The sequence below is a fragment of the Uranotaenia lowii genome, chromosome 3 (assembly GCF_029784155.1).
Source record: "Uranotaenia lowii strain MFRU-FL chromosome 3, ASM2978415v1, whole genome shotgun sequence".
In the NCBI taxonomy this organism is placed as follows: domain Eukaryota; kingdom Metazoa; phylum Arthropoda; class Insecta; order Diptera; family Culicidae; genus Uranotaenia; species Uranotaenia lowii.
In genome coordinates, this window is record NC_073693.1 from 81,855,905 (window position 1) to 81,880,117 (window position 24,213).

The 24,213-nt window shown below is 35.7% G+C and overlaps 1 protein-coding gene across 3 annotated transcripts in view; it reads left to right on the forward strand.

Moving 5' to 3' along the window:
• The window catches only part of LOC129755498 (uncharacterized), a 163,700-nt gene that overhangs the window by 121,439 nt on the left and 18,048 nt on the right, over positions 1 to 24,213 (forward strand). For all 3 annotated transcript variants that reach the window (XM_055752021.1, XM_055752022.1, XM_055752023.1), the window contains 8 exons: positions 103 to 1,942; positions 10,764 to 11,132; positions 11,340 to 11,472; positions 11,543 to 11,914; positions 22,557 to 22,880; positions 22,949 to 23,135; positions 23,226 to 23,385; positions 23,589 to 23,712. In XM_055752021.1, the coding sequence (XP_055607996.1) occupies positions 103 to 1,942; positions 10,764 to 11,132; positions 11,340 to 11,472; positions 11,543 to 11,914; positions 22,557 to 22,880; positions 22,949 to 23,135; positions 23,226 to 23,385; positions 23,589 to 23,712 (3,509 nt within the window). The remainder of the gene's footprint in view (positions 1 to 102; positions 1,943 to 10,763; positions 11,133 to 11,339; positions 11,473 to 11,542; positions 11,915 to 22,556; positions 22,881 to 22,948; positions 23,136 to 23,225; positions 23,386 to 23,588; positions 23,713 to 24,213) is intronic.

Genomic DNA, 24,213 nt, shown 5'->3' on the forward strand with positions numbered 1-24,213 from the left:
GGAATAAGAGTCTATGAGTCTCTGCTTTTTTAGAGCGGGGGTTTGGGTGGAAGTTTTCGCTTGAACTTAGTTAATGCGCCATTTTTCTCGCCACTTTTTCAGAACCACGAGGACCGGCAGTCTGACGAATCATTCGCTGTTGAATTTGCTGGAACAGAAACACAAACTATTGGAAACGATTAATTTGACTCCACCGCCAAAGTCCAGCGTAGGCCGACGGCATTCATCGGATTCGTTTCCCATGATAGAAAATGAAAATTTTCAGATTCCACAGCGCCAGATTAAAAAGCCACCAGGGTTGCAACTAGTTCCTCCACCTGTGCCAAAACGTACCTTTCAGGGTAGTTTCACTCACCGACAGTCCGGTTCGTTTGACGGTCCGAGTAGATCCTCGAATCTCACATTGGACGCGTACCATCAGCAGACGAAAACTTACGCCCATTACAGGCCGGACCGAATTTGTCAATCAGCTTTCGACGAGCAAACTTTTGGATTTTTTGCAACGAACAAACCGAAACCAATTGGATCCTGCCATACTAGTTTAAGTACAACCAGTTTCGATGATTTTGGGGACACGGATGATTTCGTGTTATTCAACAAGAAGATGTCCTCGATAGAGTCCAACCGTTCGTCCAGCGATTCCAACAAATCGCAAACAACCATCGACACTGGCTATGTGTCGGCAAATGAAAACGAGCGTTCCATTTTCACCACAGCAAGTTCTACCAAAGGGACTTTCCGCAGCAGATTTTCCTCGGAGGATACACAATCCTCGTTGGACAGTTTCCTCTCATCCGAGCTGCACCGCACGGACACTATCGATTCGCTGCAGATGAACGATTCTCCGTTCAGTTTGAAAAAGAACATTTTCAATTTTGATGCCAAAAGCGGACAAATCCGACCATCCAATTCCATGTCCCCAAACTCGGCAGACGATAAAATGGACAACAGCTCCCCGCGGAGCATTGAAAGCAAAAGTTCACGCCGGCTACCGATGGTTCCGACACGAAAGCAAAACAACATGCCTCCCAAAATACCCCCACCCAATCGAATCACGCCCCCAATTTTACCGTCTCGTTCACAACAAGCTTTCGAGTCCCGTAAATTACAAAAGCTTCAGCAGCAACAACAACACCAACAGCAACAGCAGCAACATCAACAACAACAACTCAACAATGCTCAATTAAATCACAAAAATAGCCTGGAAAATGTTCAAGAACTCTACACACGACCCACAGGATTTCGACGCAGTATGCAAAAACCACCCCCTCTCAACCAGATCCACCACTCGAAAATTAACCAACGACAGGACTCTAACATATCAAGCGACAGCTTCTCGGTCACCTCAAGTCCCGGCTATAACAGCAAAACCATTGAAGCCCCCCTGCTCCAGCATGCATCCAAAATTAATCGCTCCACCATCCGAAATCAACACCACCAAAAATCCTCCAACTCTTCGCTCAACAACAGCATCAGCAACAGCTCCAGCATCAACAACAACAACGTCCTACCGGAACCGAAACAGCAGTCCTCGACTCAGACGGAAAATCTCAACCCGGCAGTGGCAGCAGCAGCATCAGTGGTTCGAGCCGTTCCGCCACGAGTCAGCATGCGGCAGGATTCGAGCATATCGAGTGACAGCTTCAGCCAAAACTCAAGTCCCGGGTACAACACCAAGATCATGGAGGTACCGCTGCTATCGCATGCCGCCAAAATGCCGAAAGTTTCCAAACCGATCGCACGCAATCTGGACGAAATCATCAAGGATGCCAACAGTGTAGGTGGGAACAATAGCCACAGCAACAATAACAACAGCAACAATGGAGGCGGAGAATCGAACGGAGGTCCAGCTTCGGTCATCATCAAGAGCGCCTCGACGCCGGCCAGTTTGCAGACGATCGTGCGGCTTTCCAATGGCTCGAATGTTTCGCTGCAGGGAAAGGTAAGTGCTTGATTCGATTTATTCATCTGATTTTGCAGTTAAAAAAAGTCCGATTTTAAAGCTCATTTTGATCGTCTTGATCCAGATCGAAATGAAGTGTAAACTTGATCTGGAAAAAAATATAAGAAAAATTTCATGGAAGGATTCATAATTTTTTTTCCTACATTTGAGGTTGTATAGAAAAAAAACTATGTAAATTCACACAATGCACAATGAGAAAATTTGACCCGGAAATCCCAAAAAAATTCGAAGGCGCAAGTTTAAGATCCTGAAAAACACTTATATGTCGTGAAATTTTCTCAACAGTTCAAATCAGCCCTCGGATTTGCTACCACAAAAATAAAGTTTTTTTCCTTATAAAGCTTGCTTCAGATAGAATTGGAACAAAAACAATCGCCTGTGTTTCAGTTATTTATTATTGAATTCAAGATCTTTTTTATACAACAACCTTTCCCTTTGCCTTGAGTCTCCTCTTCATGATTGCGCAGCATTTTTCAATAGAGCATAACTGGGGCAGTTGGGTGGGTTATGGTTTTTCGGAATAAACTGGACCCCTTTCTCTGCATACCATTATTCAACGACTTTGCTGTAATGACAACTTGCCAAATCTGGCCAAAACATTACGGGATGGTCATGGGATCGAATGAATGGCAAAATTCGTTTTTGGATACACTCTTTTTGGTATAGTTCCGAAGTCATTGTTTTATTTATAACAACAAAAATATTTTTTATGCCACAGCTGCAAATGCCCTGCTAAATCATAAATTTTCGTGCATTTGCCCGAAGGTTTCACAGGACACAGGTTTCATCGTCAATCAGAAGACACTCGTCGAACTTGGTCAGCACCTGGTCTTAGAGCTTCCGAGCACGATTTTTGGCGACACTACCAAATCACGGTCCGTCAGATTGGAATTCCTCTACATCGTCTTCAAAATCTCACCACGCAGTTTCCGATCGACAGCTTATGCTTTAGGCCTCCGACGATATGCTTTAGGCTTCCGAATCGTCCTCAATGTTTCCTTATATCGTTTGATAACGTGCCATACGGTATTTCTGGAGAATTTCAGCTGTTTAGCAAGCCCAGATGCAGACCACAATGAATTTCCCAAAAAACTGTGCACAATTTTTTCCCTTCTTTCGGCTTCCATGTTGATTGATTACGAAGTACAGTCAATTTGCGGAGTGTAAAAATACATAAGTGAAGCTGACAAAATTAACGACGCGTGGGCGCCAAGAATTTCCAAATCCGTCCACCAGTAGTACTACAATATGAGCAACAGTATGTTCCAATTCTGAATGAAGCAAGCTTTATTACTTATCAATTTAAGATTTTAAGTCATTGCCAATTCATAAAACGAGCTGAAAGGTTTTAAAATACTTAAAATTATATACAACGAACTATCTACAGATGAGAAAATTAAAAAAAGTGAATTGTTTTGCCCCCTTTTACCCCTATGATGATATCCTATTAAAGAATAATTGCTTCATATATTACTTGAATATTGACCTTTTTTTACAAAATGAACATCAAATTTAAACTTAAAATAGCTTAGCTTAGCTTAGCTTGATTGACTACTCAGGTCCACCTTTAATCATTGAACTCGAAATGCAACGTAGAAAATCGATTATTGTTCACAAGCATGGTCAGCTTCTTTGATGCTATTTTATATGCTCGAAATCGTTCTTAAAACAAACGCATTTCGAACTCCATGATCGCTGGCGTGGCCCAGTAGAAAGAATTCCACATCGCCAATGGTTGCTACTCCGTGATTGACCGAGGCCATCAACTTTATCCAGAGGTCAAATGAAAGGTGTCTGGGATTGACAGCACATTCATAATGAACCAAACTGATGCTCTCTCTTTTAACATTAATAACGGCGCCGGCCACTTCCTAGTAGTCAATAGATAGTTTGGAAAAGAGAGAAAGGGATGAAAGAAATAATTTATGCTTTAGGACCGAGGTCACCTCTGCGTCCTAGCAAATAATTTCGTTCTGGAGAGTGGGTAAAAGGCTGGATCTGGAGACACTTTTGACTAGTGTGATCTTATTCTGAGCATCCTATTCTTCTATTTTCCTGAAGACAAATATCTACCCAAATGTTACAATTCAAATAAATTAAGTGTATTTGGAAAAAAAAATCCTAACTTAAATCCATCAATTGCAAGCTCCTACACTAGAATTTCTATCTTGTTGGTGAATGTGCTTTTCCTTTTAAATAATTTATAACAACTACAAAACCAACTTGTCAAGCAAGCATCTTTTAATTTGAATATGCCTTAGATATAATTAGTCAAAAGTGATTAAAAAAGAAATTCCTGGATATAAATAGTGTAAAAATATCTAGATTGTTTTTAAGCGCCCGAAAGCTATATTCAAAAATTAAAATATACTTTTCCTAACAATTCGAGTTTTATTCGAAAAACATCCGATATTTTATTTTCTCATATTTCTAGTTATATGGACTCTTTTTAGTCATTGTGATCGGATACTGTGATGCGAAAAAACAAAATCAGAAATATATAATATTAAGATGGCAGGATAATAAACATTGAAATCTTCCTATTCTTGAACGCACAAAACCCGTATTGGAATAAAACTGCATGCAAAGATTATGCCTATTTTTGGGCGTTTTTCATCTCATGTACACCACTTTCGGTCGCGAATTTTTTATTGCCAATTTACTTATATAACCTATCCATTTTTAAAAAGAACGAAAGAAAAAAAACCTTCTGTACAATGAAATAAAAAACCTTGCGTTTTTTTTTTTGTTTAAATGTCTGCCAATAATGATATAATATAATAAATTTAAAAATAGAAAAAGATACTTAGCTAACTCTGTCCGAGTTTCGTAGTAAACGGGACTTGATTGTAGATTCTTAGCATTTTTAGTTCCAATACCAATTCACATTGTTACCTGGCATCGCACTGATACTGTAGCCATTATTACTACCCCAGTTACACCAAAATTTAGGAGCTTTGGACAATGTTCTCACAAGCTTTTGCTTTTACCATAAGAGCTTTTACGCACAGAAAACCTTGCCGTAATTCTTTTATTTTTCTATCTCTTGGCGCTGATAATTATTTCAAAATAACACGCAATGGAAAAGAATAGAATAGAATAGAAAACTTTCACTACACACGAAAACACCGATACACCACGCGATCGACGACTATACCGAGCATGCGTTTGATAATTGAAAATTCAAAATACATAAATTTTCGTATAAAATTATTAACAAAATTTTCACATCCGAAGAAACGCGTATTGACGCTTCAGCACACTCCTACTCCTCCCTAGCTCTTGAGGCGGCTTAGCCTATAGAGGACAGACAAACAAACAAACAAAAACCCACAGAAGTTGCTTATATAGATTTGATGTGAAGTTGGATTTATTGTGAAAAACATTGTCTCCTACTGTTACGGAAGGTTTAAAAAAAAATGTTGCAGCTCAACCAATCTGCAATGACTAGTATCTATTACAACTTAGTTATTAGCATCCAAATCAACTCACCAGATAAACAAAACGATGTTTGATAACAGAGATACGCGTGAAATAAAAATGCATGTTTTAGAAGACTGATCCCAAACTTTTGGCCGTTACACCATACTGCGGGGTGATCCCAAAGTTTTGGACGATAACATAAGCAGCTATTTTATTTATTTTAAGTACCTAAATTACAATTTTTTGCACAAAATTTAATAAATGTGTTTTGATAAGTAAAAAAAAAGGATTCGAATGCAACTCGAATTTTGAAATTTGGTCCAACCCACCCTGAGATGATCGGGTTTGAATTTGATGTGCAGTTTTTGGAAAGTGTCCCAACTTTAAGCTAAGTTTAGGTAATATAAACTTAACATATAATTTTTGTCATAAACATTCAAAGAAGGTTTTGCTTACAATCTATCGAATGAGATCAAAAAAATTGCAACATGTCATAAGATTGCTGAGGTATGGCTAATCAAAATTTTCATGTTTTTGAAGGGGTGATCCCAAACTTTTGGCCGGTAGTGTATGTACCTAGTTGCAAAATAAATATTGTTTTACCGAATACACCTTTTGCCAAGAAGGCTTATTTGTTTTTTATCTGATTCTAGCTCATTAACAACTGCTGCAGAACCGGATATTGTAATGTGCTGTTATCCTTAATTGTATTTACTTTTGAAAAACAGAAAAGGTTCTTCTAATAGTTTTCGATGTTTGTGTGTTTTAAGTTCGAATGTTATAACTATCGTTAATTACTATCGATAGAATAAACGTATCTTAACAAATCGTAAAATTACTGTAACAATCAATTTGTTCAGTTCAATATGTTCAACTTTAAACGACAGGGTTTACAAATAAAAATTAAACATTTTTATTGAAAACATACCTATACCTAATTTGTTATTGATCATCTACTTTGGGCCAAGAAGATTTGTTAAACTTACTGTAAAAGAAATTTATCCTCTAAACAGCCACTTCCGGCTATAATAACTAAATGTGTGTTTTTCTTGATGTTTTTCTTCATAATATTGTTCTTAAGAAGGGGCTTGTTGTTAGTGAATATGATGGATTTTAAGAAAACTTCATAAATTAGAATCTGGAACCCTGAAAATTTGAGATCTTATTGGCCAGTGAAAAACTGTACAACAATCGTACCGAAAACAACCAATAAAATAATTCACTAAACAGGAAATCTTGAGAGAAATGAGATCTCATTAGATATTTATTAGATTTTTCTAACTATATTTGCCGAGAAATTAGCTCAAGCCTAAAATCTATTGCTGATACCGGGATTTGAACTGAGAACCCCTAGCGTCATTCAGCGTTATTTGAAGGTTTTTACTAAAATGAAACCAAAATTTTTTTTAACAGCTAGCTAGCAGACAAAATCTAAATCATCAAATTGTAAACATTTTGTTCGTAAAGTTGAGTTGAAACTAGATCGAGTTCAAGAAAAATACGTAAATATTGTTTAAAAAAATACTTGTGAAGTTTAACGAATGAATAAAATGTTTATTTTGACAATTCAAGACCAAAACCGAGAATTCTAGTTTTTTTCGTTTGCCGCGAATGTGCTAATTTTATAAGCATAATTCACATTTCGTAAATTTGATAAAGAAACTTTATTCTACAAAAGGGCCTTTTAGTACCGTCAACAACATACAACAAACTTCAACTTCAATCGCTTCCAAAAAATAGCTATACCCAAAGATCATACATCTTATGGATAAAAAATTTTCAGATTGATGGCACAACAAATTGCCGTAGTCAGAAAAAATATTGGTTTTTTTCAGCTATTTTGTATTTTTTTAAAACATATGATTTTTTCCCTACTCAGGAAAAGGGGTAACTTGCAACAATTATTGATTTTGATGAAAAATATGATCAAAACGTAGGAAAATTTATAATTTGTTGAAGCCATGACGCTTAAAAATACGGTGGTCGGACATTCGGCCGAAGGCCGATAGGCCGAAAAATGTTAGGCCGAAAGGCGCTAGGCCGAATAGGACAATAGGCCGCATGCGACATTAGGCCGAAGGTTATTTGGCCGAATATTATTTGGCCGAATGGATGTTAGGCCGAATGGTCATCAGGCCGAATGGACGATAAGCTGAATGGTCATTAGGCCGAATGGTCATTAGGCCGAATGGTCACTAAGCCGAATGGTTACTAGGCCGAATGGTCATTTGGCCGAATGGTCATTAGGCCGAATAGTCATTTGACCGGATGGTCATTAGGCCGAATGGTCGCAAGGTCGAAAGGTCGTAAGGCCGAATATTCGTAAGGCCGAATGTTCGTAAGGCCGAATGGATGCTAGGCCGAAAGATTGTTAGGCCGAATGGTTATTAGGCCGAATCGTCGTCGGGCCAAACAGTTGTGGATGGCGAATGGATGCTAGGCCGAAAGGTCGTTGGGCCGAATGGTCGTAAGGCCGAATGGATGATATAAGGTCGTTAGGCCGATTAGCAACTAGGCGGTTGGTTGTTAGGCTGAATGGTCGTTGGACCGAATGGCTGTAAGGCCGAATGTTCATGAGGCCGAATGTTCATTAGGTCGAATGGTTACGAGGCGTAACAGTAAAAGTGTAAAAGATTTCTTATTGACCTAGCAACCATTCATGACGATCATTCAGCTTTATGACCATTCGGTCCAACGACCACTCGGCCTTACGACCTTTCGGCCTAGCATCCATTTGCCCTTACGACCATTCGGCCTTACGACCTTTCGGTCCTACGACCATTCGGCCTTACGACGATTCGGCCTTACGACCATTCGGCCAAATGACCATTCGGCCTTATGACCATTCGGCCTCATGACCTTTCGGCCTCATGACCTTTCGGCCTAGTGATCATTCGGCCGAACATCCTTTCGGCCTTGCGTCCTTTCGGCCTAACAGCATTCGGCTGGATAACCGTCGGCCGAATAACCCATTCGGCCTAGTGGCCTGTTAGGCTAAATAGCCCATTCGGCCTAACGCCCATCGGCTGAATGACCTTCGGCCGAATGACCCAGCCTATAAAAATATCAATGACATTAAATTTTGGTATTGGTCAAACTAAATTTTAACATTTTTCTGTCAACAAAGCTTTTACATCGCGCTGCATGCAGTTAGAATTTTTAAAATACTATTAAAATTGTATTAAAAATAAATTCTTCTAGCAGAATTCATGAGAATAAAGGTTTGAGTGGATGAAACTTTTTATTTAAAAAAAACTGTAATTCAAAACAATCATATCCAATATATGGAAACGAGATTTATGGGTGTCACTTTGATTTGCATTTTGTTACATTTTACCCGGACAGGTAACTGAATTATAAAAAAATTTATTTTGAAAATTTTTGAGACTGTCCGAAGAATATTTTTACAGCAACAGTGATGGTATAGTAATAAAACCAATATAAAGTTTGTAGGTGATATCATTAAGCCAACCCGTCATACTGGGTAAATTTGGACATCTCTTTCTCGATTTATTAAATTCCCTATGAGATTAAAAAACATCCAAAAACTAGCTTAAAATGTGAGGAACTACGTCATGATAATTTTTTATCATTTAATAATACCCACGTAACACTATCCAAAATAAATTTAAAAGTGTAGTTTTTGTGTTATTCAACGTTGATTAAAAACTAAAATTTTTCTGAATTTTTTTCAGCATTTAAAAACGTTTCCAACATGAAGAAGTTATAACGAAAACATGGATTCCAATGCGCCTTTTTTTTTTTGAAGTTTATATTGCCATATATTTGAAGCAATGGTTGCTCTTAATTTTTTTAAGAACAAGTTTTTAATAATGTTACCTATGGGTTCACTTGATACTTCAAAAAGGTACATTTTTTAAATGGCTCATGATAATTGCAGTCATGAAGACTGCAATTTTTCAAATAACAATGCATTTGAAACTTTCTGGTAACTTAATCTCAAAAGATTTATTGGTCTCAAAAATATGAATTAAGCCTTAATTCCTTAAACCTCTCACTTATATCCACACAGTCACATGAGAAGCCATATGCCTAAAAAATAGTCAATGGACCATTTATCCATTGATTACACTAGAGAACAGCATTTTATGTGCCAATGTTTTAATATCTGTTTTGGAACTCGAATCATTTGCCAGATTTTGTCTATCAGCTCCTGTTTTAGTGATATGGCCTGTGGAAGTTTTGAAATTGAGATTTTCTGTGAAATCGATCATTGATAACTTTTTTTTTCTTATTATAGAGACTTTCAGCCTTGGGCTGGTTCGTCTCTTTCTAAGCGCACATCTTTCGAGGTAATGATGGCTAGCATCTCACAAATGCTAAAACCTCCAGACCACAGAAAGTGTACTATGTATGCCATGACCGGGATTCGATCTCATGAACTTTGGGGCGTAGATGACTTGAACTCTAACCACTACGCCGAAGCCGCTGGCTCATTGATAACTGATTAAATTCTAAAATTTTTTAGAAATTTAGTAGATAACATTACAACTATTTTTGAAACCGCTGAAAAACGTCTTCGAGTATTTGATATTAAAAAATTATATATTTAAGAACTAAGTTGAAGGTTGCAAAACAACTTAGACTTATGCCTTAAGATTGATATTTAATCTATTTGGGTGTAGATTTCTTAAAACTTTCGTCGAAATTACAGCATTTTGCAAAATTGGGAAAAATGAACAATAAGAAACCTTCTATAACTGTTTTGTCAGAAGTCGAAATTACTCATTCTCAGGAAAATTGATTATTTAAATTAAACCTCTAATTGCCAAACTTTTGAAATCTTCTACAGTTTTGCCAAAAAGTTCACAAATAGATTAAATGAATTTTTACCCATTTCCCAAAGTTATTTCGAAATTAAGAGCTGTTTGAAATTTTTTTTTGCATATTTGAAATCAGTGCCCCTAAATCAGTCTTCATCTTGTTTGTCTTGATTATTTTTATAGAGACTTTAAATTTTGAATTCATTCGCTTCTTAGTTGTTCTTTGCACCTCATAAAAATGTATATTTTGTTGCCTTATGCTATGCTTCATTTTGGACAAAGGTTAAGGTCCCCTAAATAAACTATGAAGTCTCCTCGAATGAATGATCACATCTTCTTCAACCTTAAAAAATTCATGTTTTTTTTCACTCCACGAAAATGCTTAAAATGTATGGCCGTGATCCAACATTGTTTTTTTTTTGGAGCATAGAAACATGGAATTACATGCTACCAGAAACTTCAAAAGGGCGAGTTGATAAAAACAATGGGAACCAGTCTACCCATTCTCCTCTACATATTCTGCTAATGTAAATTGAAATAATTATTAGCGTTTACTTGTTGACACAGGGCTACTTTTTTTCTATACTTTTCAGAAGCTACAAATCCTTAAATCCAAGAAAAACGCCTCGGAACCATGTGAAACCATCAGCCGGATGAAGTTCCGCATCTGCCAGGTGGTTATCAATGCCATACTGCTGATCGCCCTGGCCGTTGGATTGGCATCATATCTGAGCCAGAATCCGCCCATCACATACGTCAATCAAACGAGCATCATCAAAACGATCCACAGTCGGCCGCCATTGACCGAAACCACGATCATTCCCTTGAAGGCGGATCGCAACCCGGCTCCGGGCGTCTGTCTGCCGGTGATTGTCAAATTTTGCCAGCAGCACAAGATACCTTATAACTACACGGTATTTCCCAACTATATCGGACACTTTGGCCAGCCGGAAGCGCAAATGGTAAGTAACACCTATGTATGTACGTCAATGCAGGGGCCATTTGGGCAGTCCGTATTGTACTGACTATTTGGTTGTTGTTCATGACCGTTTACATCCACATCACACACCAACTACTACTACTTCTACTACTACTACCATCTACTACTACTACTACAACTACAACCACAAACATACACATCTTCACTGACCCAGAGCGATGATTTCCAGGAAATTGATCTGTTTGAGGCCCTGGTCGATGTCCAATGCTACGAGCTTGTTCCACTGTTCTTATGTTCTCTGTTTGTGCCTAAGTGTGGTTCCACCGGATCGACGGTGCCGCCATGCAAGAGTCTGTGTACTGGTAAGCTCTTCGCGCCTTCGCGGCAAATGATTGATCCCTAGATTTACCCCCGCGGTACTTCCTCTTCCAGAAACAATGCGTCGTTGTGGTTTTTTCTTCGATGTGTTTGGACTGGAGCTACCCGATTATCTGAGGTGTAACATTTTCAACGATGCCGTATCGGATCAGGAGGAGTGCGTGGGGTTGGCCGAGTACAAGGACTCGCTGCTCAAAGCCCGACGTCCGGTGAGTTGTTCCGGGTTCCTGTGCGACAAACGGCGCTGCATACCGAACGATTGGCGCTGTGATGGTCATACTGACTGTCAGGATCAAACGGACGAATCGCACTGCCCGGCTTGCGGGGATAGTGCAATCCATTGCGGCGAGGGCAAGTGCATGACTCAAAAGCACGTGTGCGACGGAATGGCGGATTGTCCGTTCGGGCAGGATGAACGAAACTGCAGTAAGTATTATGAAGGAGTTTTGATAAATTTTGAATGATGGGTTAACACTAGAACTTCATCAGTGCTCAAACTGCCAACTGACATCAGAGAATCAAATTGAGCACTACTGATAATCTCTGATAATGATAACATGGCTTATCACATTTTCTCTTGTGCGTGAGCGAGAACTAATCCTTAACGTTATAACATTCGACAAATTCCAATCGTAATGCACAACATATCGAGAGCAATATACATAGAGACACAAAAATATATCTATAATAAACTTTTTATTTTGCAAAAATTTGAAAGTTTCGTGCGTTTGGTGCAATCGGTTTACACTTAACACATAATAAATAGTGCCACTATGTGTTTTGCTTGTTAAAATATGATAGATTGAAAATCATCAAAATTTTCTTTACAATTTTCTATGAATTGATCAAGAGATAAATCAAGCATATGTTTACTTTTGTTGTACAAAGCCATTGGCGTTGAGGACCAAAAATATTTTAAAAAAAGGGTGCTAAATAAGAATAGTAGCACTTATGTTTTTTTTAACAAAAATTAAAATTATTTCTTAAATTTACGGTTCAAAAGTGAATAATAATATTTGAACTAACTATTTGAATAGATAACTGTATTTTAAGGCATTTTCTCGTATTTCAAAAGCGGGTTTTAAAAAATCTTCTTCTAGCACCAATAAATTTTACATTTGAGCTAAAATTCTTTATCAACTGCTTAATTTCTTCATAAACATGACGTGAAATGATGAAAGAAATATTGTGGGTTAATTTTGGAAACAGGTTTTGATTCAAAAGCTTTGATTTTTTTTTCAGTAAACCAAACTTTTTCCAGTTCAAGTCATAGATGACAACACTATCTTGCAGTTAAAACCAAATTAAGTCTCCATATTGATTTTCGAGTTTTTTTGGACCCATCTTCATCATTTCCATGTAGTTTTCCAACACAGTTTTATTGGAGTTTACGCTGAAGAAAGCTTTTCTGGTTTTGCAAAAATTCACCAGCACAAGAATATACCATAGCCGAAGTTTCTGCTCATCTCAACTTCCGATTCAATTGCAAACCATATCAATAATAGTGCTAGGCATTTGGCATCGAACTCCATCGGAAAATACAACATTATTTGGTTTAATGGTCAAAGAAGTCCACTATTTAGTGGCCTGACAGAATTCTAATTGTTTGATTTTAGAAATCTTAGAATTTCCACGAATACCACGAACTTATTTATAGGCCGAAATCACCCAGCACACCTTAACTAATCCTGGATAGTCTCAATTCCGTTTAACAGCAAGATAGTGCTTCCATCTACGACTGTTTTTGTATTTAAATTCATCCTAGATTCTATTTATCATCATGTTCATGAATAAATTAAGCCGTTTGATAAATAATTATAGCTCAAATGTCAAATTCCTTAGTGCTAGAGGAAGATCTCTAAAAAAATCAGGTGTAAACGACACGTTACCAAAGATGCAGGGAAATGAAAATTTCCCACCGTGTGCTTGCTTATTCCCATTCCAGTCCAGTCTAGCACTGAATATTGCCCCTTAACTAAAATTTATTTCTTATGATTGAAGTGGAAATTTATGAGAAAAAAAATGAACAATTTTTGTGAACATATGTTTCAAACAAAGCTGAGATAAAGAAAAAAAAACACCTACTTGATAATCAACCAAAAGGACCGAAGGGAATCTTCACAGACCAAGCAATTTTGAAATTTGCAACACAAAAATAGGTACCAATTTGATCTAATTAGACACTACCCAAGTAACAATTTTAGCTTTATTATGGTCAGCAAAATTTCGTTTGGACTATCGCATTAATCTTCATAAAAAGCTAAAGCGCATTCTATAACATCACCTGGACTCTAATAAAGCCAAAATCAGGCTATTTGGCCCTACCCTAGAAACGTCATCAAGACATATAATTGTTGGTCATCAATGTTGGTCACCAAAGCTTTTAAAAAGCTATAAAACATGAGTTCCTCATTTCTGAGTTGCTAATCATTAGTACAGTAAATGAGGACAGACTTTTTGAATGAAAAGGGATTGGTTTTGAATGACCCGTGAAATAAATCATGAGTTGAAGTCATATTTCGTTGTCTGACGACATCTTGAAATCCAAGATGGCGGCTTCCGCTGAACTTTAAAATGGTGTAAATGACTTGAAATCGTATGAAACCCCAACAAAATGGATATCGGGTGAAAGGGCTAAACGGGTAGAAGTTGAATTTTGCTATCAGACGCCATCTTGAAATCCAAGATGGCGGCATCCGCTCAACTTTTAATGCTTAATGCTGACAAAAAGTCGCATTAAACCACCACTATACGGGTATTGAATGAAAAGGCTAAGCTAGAAGATGTCGATTTTTTTCTTTCCGACGCCATCTTGGAATCCAAGACGGCAGTTTCCACTGAATTTAAAATGCTGTTAATCAATGAAAATCACTTTAACACAACTTTTTTTTCACGTAATACTACAATAAAACTACTATTTAAAGACAAATTAGATCATTTAAAATCACTTTTATTATTTTTTCATTATGTTCCCAATGCATTTAGAACTTTTCTTGTTTTGTTTATAGTTTGTGATTTTTTTGCCATTTATGTAATACTACTATTCCTATCATGCTATTATGTCTAAATTTGAATTGGTCTTATTCTAGCGAAAACTATAAGGCTATGTTGTTTCTGTTAACCGTCTTATTTTGGCACATGTGCCAAATTCGATGTTGCCAAAATCGAATGTTGCCAAAAACGAACGGGGTCTGCATTGTGGTGGTTTTTGTGGGATTTTTAGTCACTTACAGATTTTCAGAGAAACGCAAAAAGAGATATTTGACTTCTATCATTTAGCCTTAGCACCCAATACAATATATTTGGGAGTTTCATGCTATTTTCATTCATTTACAGTATTTTTAAGTTCAGCTGAACCCACCATTCTGGATTTCAAGATAGCGTCAGAATGCAAAAAAAAAATTTTTTATAGCTTATCCCAATTGACAAATACCCATATTTTGGAGGTTTGATGCGATATTCATTAATTTAGAGCATTTTTTAAGTTTATAGAAAGCTGCCATCTTGGATTTCAAGATGGCGTAAGATAGCAATATTCGACTTCTACTCGTTAAGCCCTTCCACCCACTACCACCTGGGTTTCATGTCATTTTAAGTCATTCACTACATTTTAAAGTTTAGCGGAAGCCGCCATCTTGGATTTCAAGATGGCGTCAGATAGCGAAATTCAACTTCTACCGGTTGATCTCTTTCAACTTAGACCCCTATAATATGGGTTTTATGCGATTTTCAGTCATTTACAGTATTTTCAAGATGAGTGGTAGCCGCCATCTTGGATTTAAGATGGCGACGGGCAACGAAATTTGACTTTTACTCGTTTATTACTTTCACCTAATAACCATATTGTGAAGGTTTCGCGATATTTTCAGTAATTTACAGCTTTGAAAATAAAAGCGGAAGCCGCCATCTTGAATTAATGATAGCGTCAAGCAACAATTTTTTTCCTACTATTTGAGCCCTTTCACTCAATACTCATATTGTAAAGATATTCATACCACTTTCGGTGATTTCAAGTTTTCAAAGATGATTTTTTTTAATTTTAACTCAAAACCAACACGCATAACTTACCAAAAATGTGTAAAAATGGGAGTTCCAATTCAAATATGTGCTATCTAATCTGAGCGTGTCCTGTTTTGACATCTTGGTCGAGAACTGTCACTAAGTTTTATGGCGGTTTAATAATCATGCACTGAGTGCTATTATAGAACATGCAAAAGAAAGCTTGGAGCAAACTTCTAGGTTTGTGTTATATTATAGTTTAAAAAGAGCATTCATAACTCTTTCAAAATAACTAAAACAGCATGTTTAATAAAAATTTTATTAGCGTTTTCAAAACCATCTGAAAACATATGGTCGAAAAAAGATTATAAGCATTCTGAATGACCATAATAAAACCGCCTTAAAACGAGCTGCACAAAAAAATGCCATAATTAAACCATAATAAAACTTCCTAATGCTAGTTGGCATAATCTGTGTTACTTGGGTAATGTGTAGTAATCAAAAACCCTTTAACATAGGCCTAACAAAGCTTCTTCGCTTAATAACTTCAGCCGAGAATTTAAGTTCTCATTGATATTTCCTAGTTCAAAACCCATATTTTACTAACAGCTAAACAGCTTCCAAAATATCGCACAATGAGATACAAAAAATGCCTCCTTCCCTCGTATTTCTTCGCTGCCAGCTAATTAAGGAACTTTACTTCCCTTTTTTTTCTAACGAAAGGTTATATAAGCAAAAATTCTTTGCTAGAATTTCGTATCAATTGAATATTTTTTTGTTTTGAATCAGATTAAGCTCATTTCCTGGTTCTCTATTAAATCGAAATCTTATTTCTGTTTTCATATTTCATAATCCGTATCTGGTTTAGGAGTCTAGATTTTCGATTCGCATCTTCATTAGAAAATAGATTGAAAAGGTGTTTTAAAATCGTTATTAAAATTTGGTTTTGCATTTCATTTAAAATATTTTCCTTAATTTTTAAAACTCATATGCATTAAAATAATTATTTTCCGATTATGAAAAAAAAAATCATCCTTAGTTTTTGTTTTATATTCAGATTCGAAGTTCTTGAGCTTAATTTTTATGCAAAACATAATAAACATAATAAAACTGTAAAAAAGCGATCCAGAATTGAAACTAAGAATAAGATTCATCATTCGGAATTCATGTTTTAATTAAGAATCGCATGTAGACTTGAAAAAAAATGGAATTAGGATTAAAAAACCAAAACTTCAAAATGCTATACTGGATTGATGAAAATATTTAAATTCCAGCTCATATTGAAGTTCAGGATCAGGAATCTAAATTCAGATATCGATTTTTTGATACATTTCAGAAATTGGATTGAAACTTGGAAACAGATAAAAAAATTCATAATTCATATTTTGAATTCTTCCTGAGCCAATTTCCGTGAGTTTGAGCCCAAGAGTAAACATCGATCACAGTTGTACCGAATAAGTTTTTCAATGACTGTCCGCCTGCATCGTTGATATAAGTCGCGAATGACATAAAGATGTTAAAACGACTATAATCGAAAAAAATGTTTTGCGTTCTGGTTCAGAATTCACATACAGAATTAATATACAAAATACAGATACAGCACATAAATGAGTTAAAATTATCAAGAAAACTTTTTCGATGAGGAATTAAAATTACAAGTGGTCGCGAAAATATAATTTTTATTAATATTTCAATTTCAAAACTTCAAATTTGTGACCAAGTTAGTCAGTTTGTATTGAAAAAAAAAGAATGAAATTATTTAAATTATTTTTCTAAAAAATATTTACGTATAAAAAAAACATGTAATCTTCCCTAAAAACCAAGGATACACTTATCTTTATCTTTATTTCACAAAATTGCAATTTAAAGAAGAGCCAAATTTCGCACTAAAACTTTAAATTTAGATCGAAAATTTAAAAAAAAAATCAGGTTTGAACCGCAAATTTTCAATCAACTAATTTATGGTTCAAATTTTTTAATTTGCTTGAGAGTTTGATAGATTTCAATTATTTGAATTGATTTTAGCATATAATAAGTAGAGGAAAAATGACTTTAATGGGCTAAACTGCAATAAAAAGGGAAAAAATTGAAAAAGTGTTTTTCAGAAATTGAAGGCTTTCTTATAAAAACTTAATCTATGTTCTATGTGATTTTAAGAGGTTTTTTCAAACGTTTTTATTTAAATTTAAAAAAAAACTATTAATGTAAAAGAACTGAAAAATTATTAAAAGTATTAAAAAAATTTTGTTTTGATTTTTTTAAGTCATCAAAATATCATAGAAAAACATAGGACACCAAATCCACATAACCCACCTCCCCCCTCCCTTTCTTTCTACGGCCTTGATACAAACGGCTCCTCGGATGTGCAATATACGGTTGAAAAGGACAAAGACAAGAAAAATTCGGGATTTGGGAATTCCTGAAACATTTAGATACCAAGGATTTCCCAGTCGGGAACTCTCGGGATCGAACATTTTAGAAGTAGGTGTTGGCGTGGGCGTTGAATTTTCGAACACAATTCTATGTTCGATTTGATAAAAGGACCGAAAAAACCAAACATATTTTATGAACAACATCCCCTCAAGAATAGTTAAGACACCTTTCAATAAAAATTTCTTTAAAATTTCGTCAAATTGGCATTTTTCACAAAACGAGAAAACATTTCAGTTTGTTTTTTTTTTCTCAAAAATTTAAATTAGTAGTTCAAATTTTTCAAACAAATTTTACCTTCTTTGAAAAGAAAACTTTTTAATCTAAAGAATTATAGCTTATACAAATAAAAACGACTTGCAAATTTGAATTCAGCACTCCAAGTTTAGTGGAAAGTGAGCTCGTTAACCCTTTAATGAATGACTTTTTTTATATTAGAATATCAATTATTGATTGAATTGAATAATATTATTTTAATTCGAATAACACAACTGAACAGGTTTAAGGCCGGTCCATCGAAGTTGAAGAATATTTTATTAATTTGTTGATTTATTTCATTACGATTTTGCAATTTTTTTCCAAACATTATTGGTATGGTGCTGGATGATGTTTGTGATTGATTGAGATTCAAAATTTTGTTAGAATTTCCAAAACTGAAAAACTAACAACGATTTGCCAAAAACAAGCCAAGAAAAACAAAAAAATGGATTTTTGCTATTTTTCAATATTTTTTTTCAATATCTTACCCATGAATTTAAATACAGTAATGAAAATACAAAGGGTCAATTTCTTTTAATCTCTAAAATATTTTTTGGCCAAGTATATTTCAAAAATATTCACGGGTTTCCGAAACATTTGGATATTAATTATATTTGTTTTACAAAAACACTATGCATCAAACGGTGTAGTTTTGGCACCTTGAAATAGGTTAATTTCGTTGATTTGTGCTTTTGACATTTATAATTGAAAAAAAATGTCTGTAATTCCTCATTTGGCACAAGGCACTATACTTGAGTTATTTTTTTTTCAATGCCAAAAGAAATACCCGCATCATCCATTAGCAAACAACTATTTTTCCTTGAAAGATGAATACTTATGGTCCAATACTTACAGTCCATAATCCATAAGATTCTTCAGCAGAATATTTCCTTCGAAGGGTTTATCAATTTAGGGGCCGTTCAAATATTACGTAACGCAATTCTTGAGCATTTTCAAACCCCCCCTCCCCCCTACGTAACACATTCGTCTCAAAATTTCTAAGTAAAATCCACAAAGCGTAACAAACTGCTATACCCCCTCCCCCCTTAAAGCGTTACGTAATATTTGAAAGGTCCCTTACACAAAAAAGATCATCACACGAATGACGCGAAAGTTTAGAAATGTCGATTAAAACAACAAAAAAGACCAGACCGTTCGGTTTCTAAGTAGGACTTATTATTAACTCATTTTTCAGATTTTTTTTATTATGTCTATACATACAATCTTAAAAATTTACTCGTGAAAACGGCATTTTATAACTCTTCAAAAAACACTGAAGGAGACTTGAACCAAAACGGAACATTAAAACCTTAAAGCGACTGAGAAATTCAAAATTGACACCTAATCGACTTAATATAATTATAAGTTAACATTGTAAACGAAATTGAAATGTTTACAGAATACTAAAGTGTTCAATAGACTGGTCAAAATTGGCTCAAAAAAGTATTATACATTTATGGGTGGGTTCCTTCTGCGCCCAATAACAACTGTGCAAATTTGGTGACTGTAGGGTACGACATTGGCTGTAGCAAAAAATTTAAAATTTTGTATGCTACTTATTAAAATGGTAAGTCTATACAATTTTTCGAAAAAAAAAAGTCACTTTTTCCATACTAATTCCTATAAGAACTTTAATTTTTTTTTTAATACAGCATATGACGAATCCTGGAGCCATTTAAATTTACACAGTTGTTATTGGGCCCAAAAGGAACCAAAAACCGTATACTTACATGAAACTTATTTGGTCCAATTTTGACCTGTTTAGTGTGCAAGCAGCGCCAAATTCACGAAGTCAAGGTGAATCCTTACACCTATGACGAATAACGAATTCGTCCTGGATTCACCTTGACGTGCTTATTCTATTACCAGGGTTGCTAGCGATTTTTCGTTTTCAAATTCCAAAGTTTTTCCCGGTTTTTCTCCGGTTATAAATGATGATTTTCCTATTTTATATTCTCGTTTTTTAATATAAAACCATGGTGAATTAAAAAAATAATCGTAAAGTGCCTCAAATTTCTAACGATTGTATCCCAAAACTTGTTAAACGGTTAGAAATCATGACAAATACTTTTGGCTACTAACACGTAATCTTTTCGTATCAATTTTTTTTTTCATGATTTTTGAAAAAAGGAACCTAAAGAAATTAGCCTCTATTCGTTGTTTTGCTCTACAATTTCAAAAGTTTTGCAAAAAAAATGAGGTCAATTGATCTTGAAACTATAATGTAGTTTTTTTGAGCAACTGTGAAATTTTCTAGAATTTTTATAGAGTTCTAGAAAAAAATTGTATAGTTTGCATAGAAATATGTAAAAAAAAATACATCAAAACATAATATCAAATCAAAATGTCAACTTGAATGGAGATTTGTCTTCAAAAAACTCAAAATCATTAGATTGCAGGAAAATTTTAAGTTATTATCTGAATGCGGTTAAGCTTTTTGAGGAAATCCAAAAACATATTTGAAAAAAAATGTTTTTTTTTCTATACAAAACAATTAATAACTTTAGTAGTGCCCTAGTCATTTGAACTAAAGATTCGTGAAAATATAGAAAATCATGTATAAGACAGGGCTGAACTTAAATCGTTTGATGTGAGATATTATTCTGTATCAGAGTAAAGACCTTATATTCCGACAGGGGCCTGTTTTTCGATACAATTTTTACATAAGGCATATAAACGAGAAAAAATGTTCAGTTCTTTGGACTCTTACTTATCCAGGTTCGACTGTAGTTAGTTTTGTCGATAATAGTTTAATTATTAAATTTAATTTAAATTTATCTTTCCTATCGATCACAAGTTGTATATCTGAATGGCAATTTTTCGGAGACAGTGCCAGTTCTATCCGGGGTTCCTCAAGGATCCGTTTTGGGGCCATTATTGTTCAGCATGTTCATCAATGATTTACCAACTGTAATTAAACATAGTAAAATTCATATGTTTGTAGACGACGTTCAGATTTATTTAAGTTCTAATGATTTATTACTTGAGGAAATGGCAGGCCTATTAAATAACGATCTAGCTAAAGTTAATGCTTGGTCTGAAAGTAATCTTCTACCTATAAATGCTTCTAAATCTTGTGTCATGCTTATAACACGACAGCGCGAATTCACAGTTTTACCTGCCATTACTTTGGATTCAACAAATATAAAATACGTTAAAAAAGTTTCCAACCTTGGTATTATTTTTCAACATAATTTGGAATGGGACTGTCATATTAATAATCAATGTGGTAAAATTTATGCTGCACTTCGTCATCTTCGAATGACAGCTAGTATGCTCTCACGTAATGTAAAACTAAAGCTAGTTAAAAGTCTAATACTACCTCATCTATCGTATGGTGCTGAACTTATATTGAATGCGTCGGCCGCTGCCAAAGACAGACTTAGAATAACTTTGAATAATTGTATTCGTTGGTTTTATAATTTAAATCGTTTTTCTAATGTTAGAATATTCCATCAGAATTTACTAGGTTGCTCATTTTACAATTTTTTCAAGTTTGCGATCAAACATAATGATTTATAAAATATTTTTTAATGCTCAGCCTGTTTACCTGTATCAAAAATTACAACCTTTCAGAAGTAATCGCGTTCGAAAATTAGTAATACCTCGACATAATACTTCTCATTATAATTCTACGTTGTTCGTACGTGGCATTGTTTTTTGGAATCAGTTACCGGATGAAATCAAATTTAATCGTCCCTTGAAACACTTTCAAAGAGATTGTATTGCCAGTTTAGGTTTAGGAAATTAGATTTAGTTTTTTCTAAAAATATTATATTATATAAGAACTTTCAAATCCTAATCTGCCATCCGATTGCAAAGAATTATAAGAATGTATTCTTAATTTGCAAGTATCAATAAAGAAATCAAATCAAATCAAATTTACAACATTGGGGTGATGCTTGTAAGTATAGCACACTTGCGGAGAGCGAAAAAATTAGATATCTAATTGTCCCGCAATTTGTTAAAAAAGCAATTCAAACTTTGGTTGTTTACTAATGAACGAAAATAAGCGTTTATGAGATAAATCTATATCAAGACTGCCAAAAACTATTCTTAAATTTAGAAATAATTTTGAAATTCCGTGAAAAAATCTCAAGCATGACAATTTTCCCAGTGAGGTGCCGAAATTCCCGGTTTTTTCCCGGTTTCCCGGTGACGAGATGAAATTCCAAAGTTTTTCCCGGTATTCCCGGTTTTCCCGGTTCGCTAGCCACCCTGTATTACTTTAAGAGATTTTCCCTTCATTCTCAGCCATTTTGATCGGAAACGGTAGGAATAAATGTTTATTAAAATTTTCAATAGTTCTAGTGTTAAGCATCCAATGTCGGATTTCTTTTCATTTTCTATCGAAAACATTGATATGGAACCATCTTTACAGTACGGTTGAGCGAAAGAAACGGCGATTTGGGCCGTGGGACTCTAGAAGTTTACAAGGCAGAGCTCAAGCAGTGGGCACCGGCCTGTGTCCGGAATTGGGATCCAGCTGCCTCGCCGGCCAAGATTTGCTCCATGCTCGGGTACAGCTCCGTCAACTCCAGCCGGACTACGATGCGCGGATCGAATCGGACGCTGATCGGCACCAAGGATGCCTCCAGCATGTGGCGAATGTACCAGAAAAAGCACTCCAATATGATAAAAGAGTTCAACAGTTGCGACATCAATGCCCGGTATCCGGTGGCGGAGCTGACTTGCTCAAATTTCGGTAATAAATCTTATGGATTTTTTGTTGATAAGGTAAGAAAAAAAAAATATTTTTTTTTACTCTCACAGAATGCGGTAAAATACCCAGTAAAAAGTATAAAAAACCTCAGCTGCGAATAGTGGGCGGAAGAACTTCCAGCCCTGGCGATTGGCCATTTGTGGCTGCCATACTGGGTGGACCGGAGGAAATTTTCTACTGTGCCGGGGTTCTAATTGCCGATCAGTGGGTCCTGACGGCTTCGCATTGCATCGGAAAGTACGTTCTCAATTGCACCATGCCTACTATGTTGACTCATTAACTGAATTATGTGCCATTTTCATTCCGTTTCATTCCATTCCACAACAGCTACACCATGCGAAACATCAACGATTGGACAATCCAGCTGGGCATTACCAGGCGCCATGCGCATACCTACTATGGACAACGAGTAAAGGTTAAATCCGTGATCCCCCATCCGCTGTATAATCTCTACATTCCGCACGACAATGATATCGCGCTGTTCCAGGTACGTAGAACACTCATTGACGGTCCGGGTAATTCAATCTAAAATGACACAACTTTAACGCACCCCCAATCGAATTGCAATCAAACCTCATCACTTGAATACCACTAATGGGTTTCCTGTTTTCTTTTCTGGTCTTTTTTGCCCCTACACAAACAACCCCTTTTCCTATTTTGCCGTTTTTTTTTCTTTCTCTCCTTCATCAGCTCGCTACTCGAGTTGCCTTCCACGAACATTTGCTGCCGGTTTGTCTTCCACCTCCGAGTGTCCGGGAGCTGACTCCGGGAACGCTCTGCACGGTCGTGGGCTGGGGCAAGCGCGAAGATAGCTGTAAGTATTAAAGCGAACCTCTACCTGCACAGATCAATTTAATCTTGGCCGGGTTGCGATGATGGGCTTTGCGATGCGAAGAAGGATAATGAATGAGATGGAGTTTGTGGATGCGTAGCTGGGCAAATTGATACGAACTTGCAGGCTAATTTCACTTCAAGCGAAGCGATTAGTGCTCAATTAACGATTCAATTAATTTAGAATAACCGATCTGTGGTTCGAAGAAGGTGTATATATTTGGGATGAGGCCCAATTACCATTGACGGTTGATGAGTGGTAAAATCAAATTTCTTAACACTGCTTCACAAAAGCTTATTTGTTGATATTAATATAAAATTTTAAACGTTTCTGCAAATTCAAGAAAAATCATTGGAAAAATATCTAGAACGACATATTCGCCATACCTCATTTATTTTTTTGATTAAAAAACGTGAGTGGCTCCAGAGAGTCAATTTTTTACACAATGTTCATCTCACAAATTCTTATGGTTAAAAAAAACGT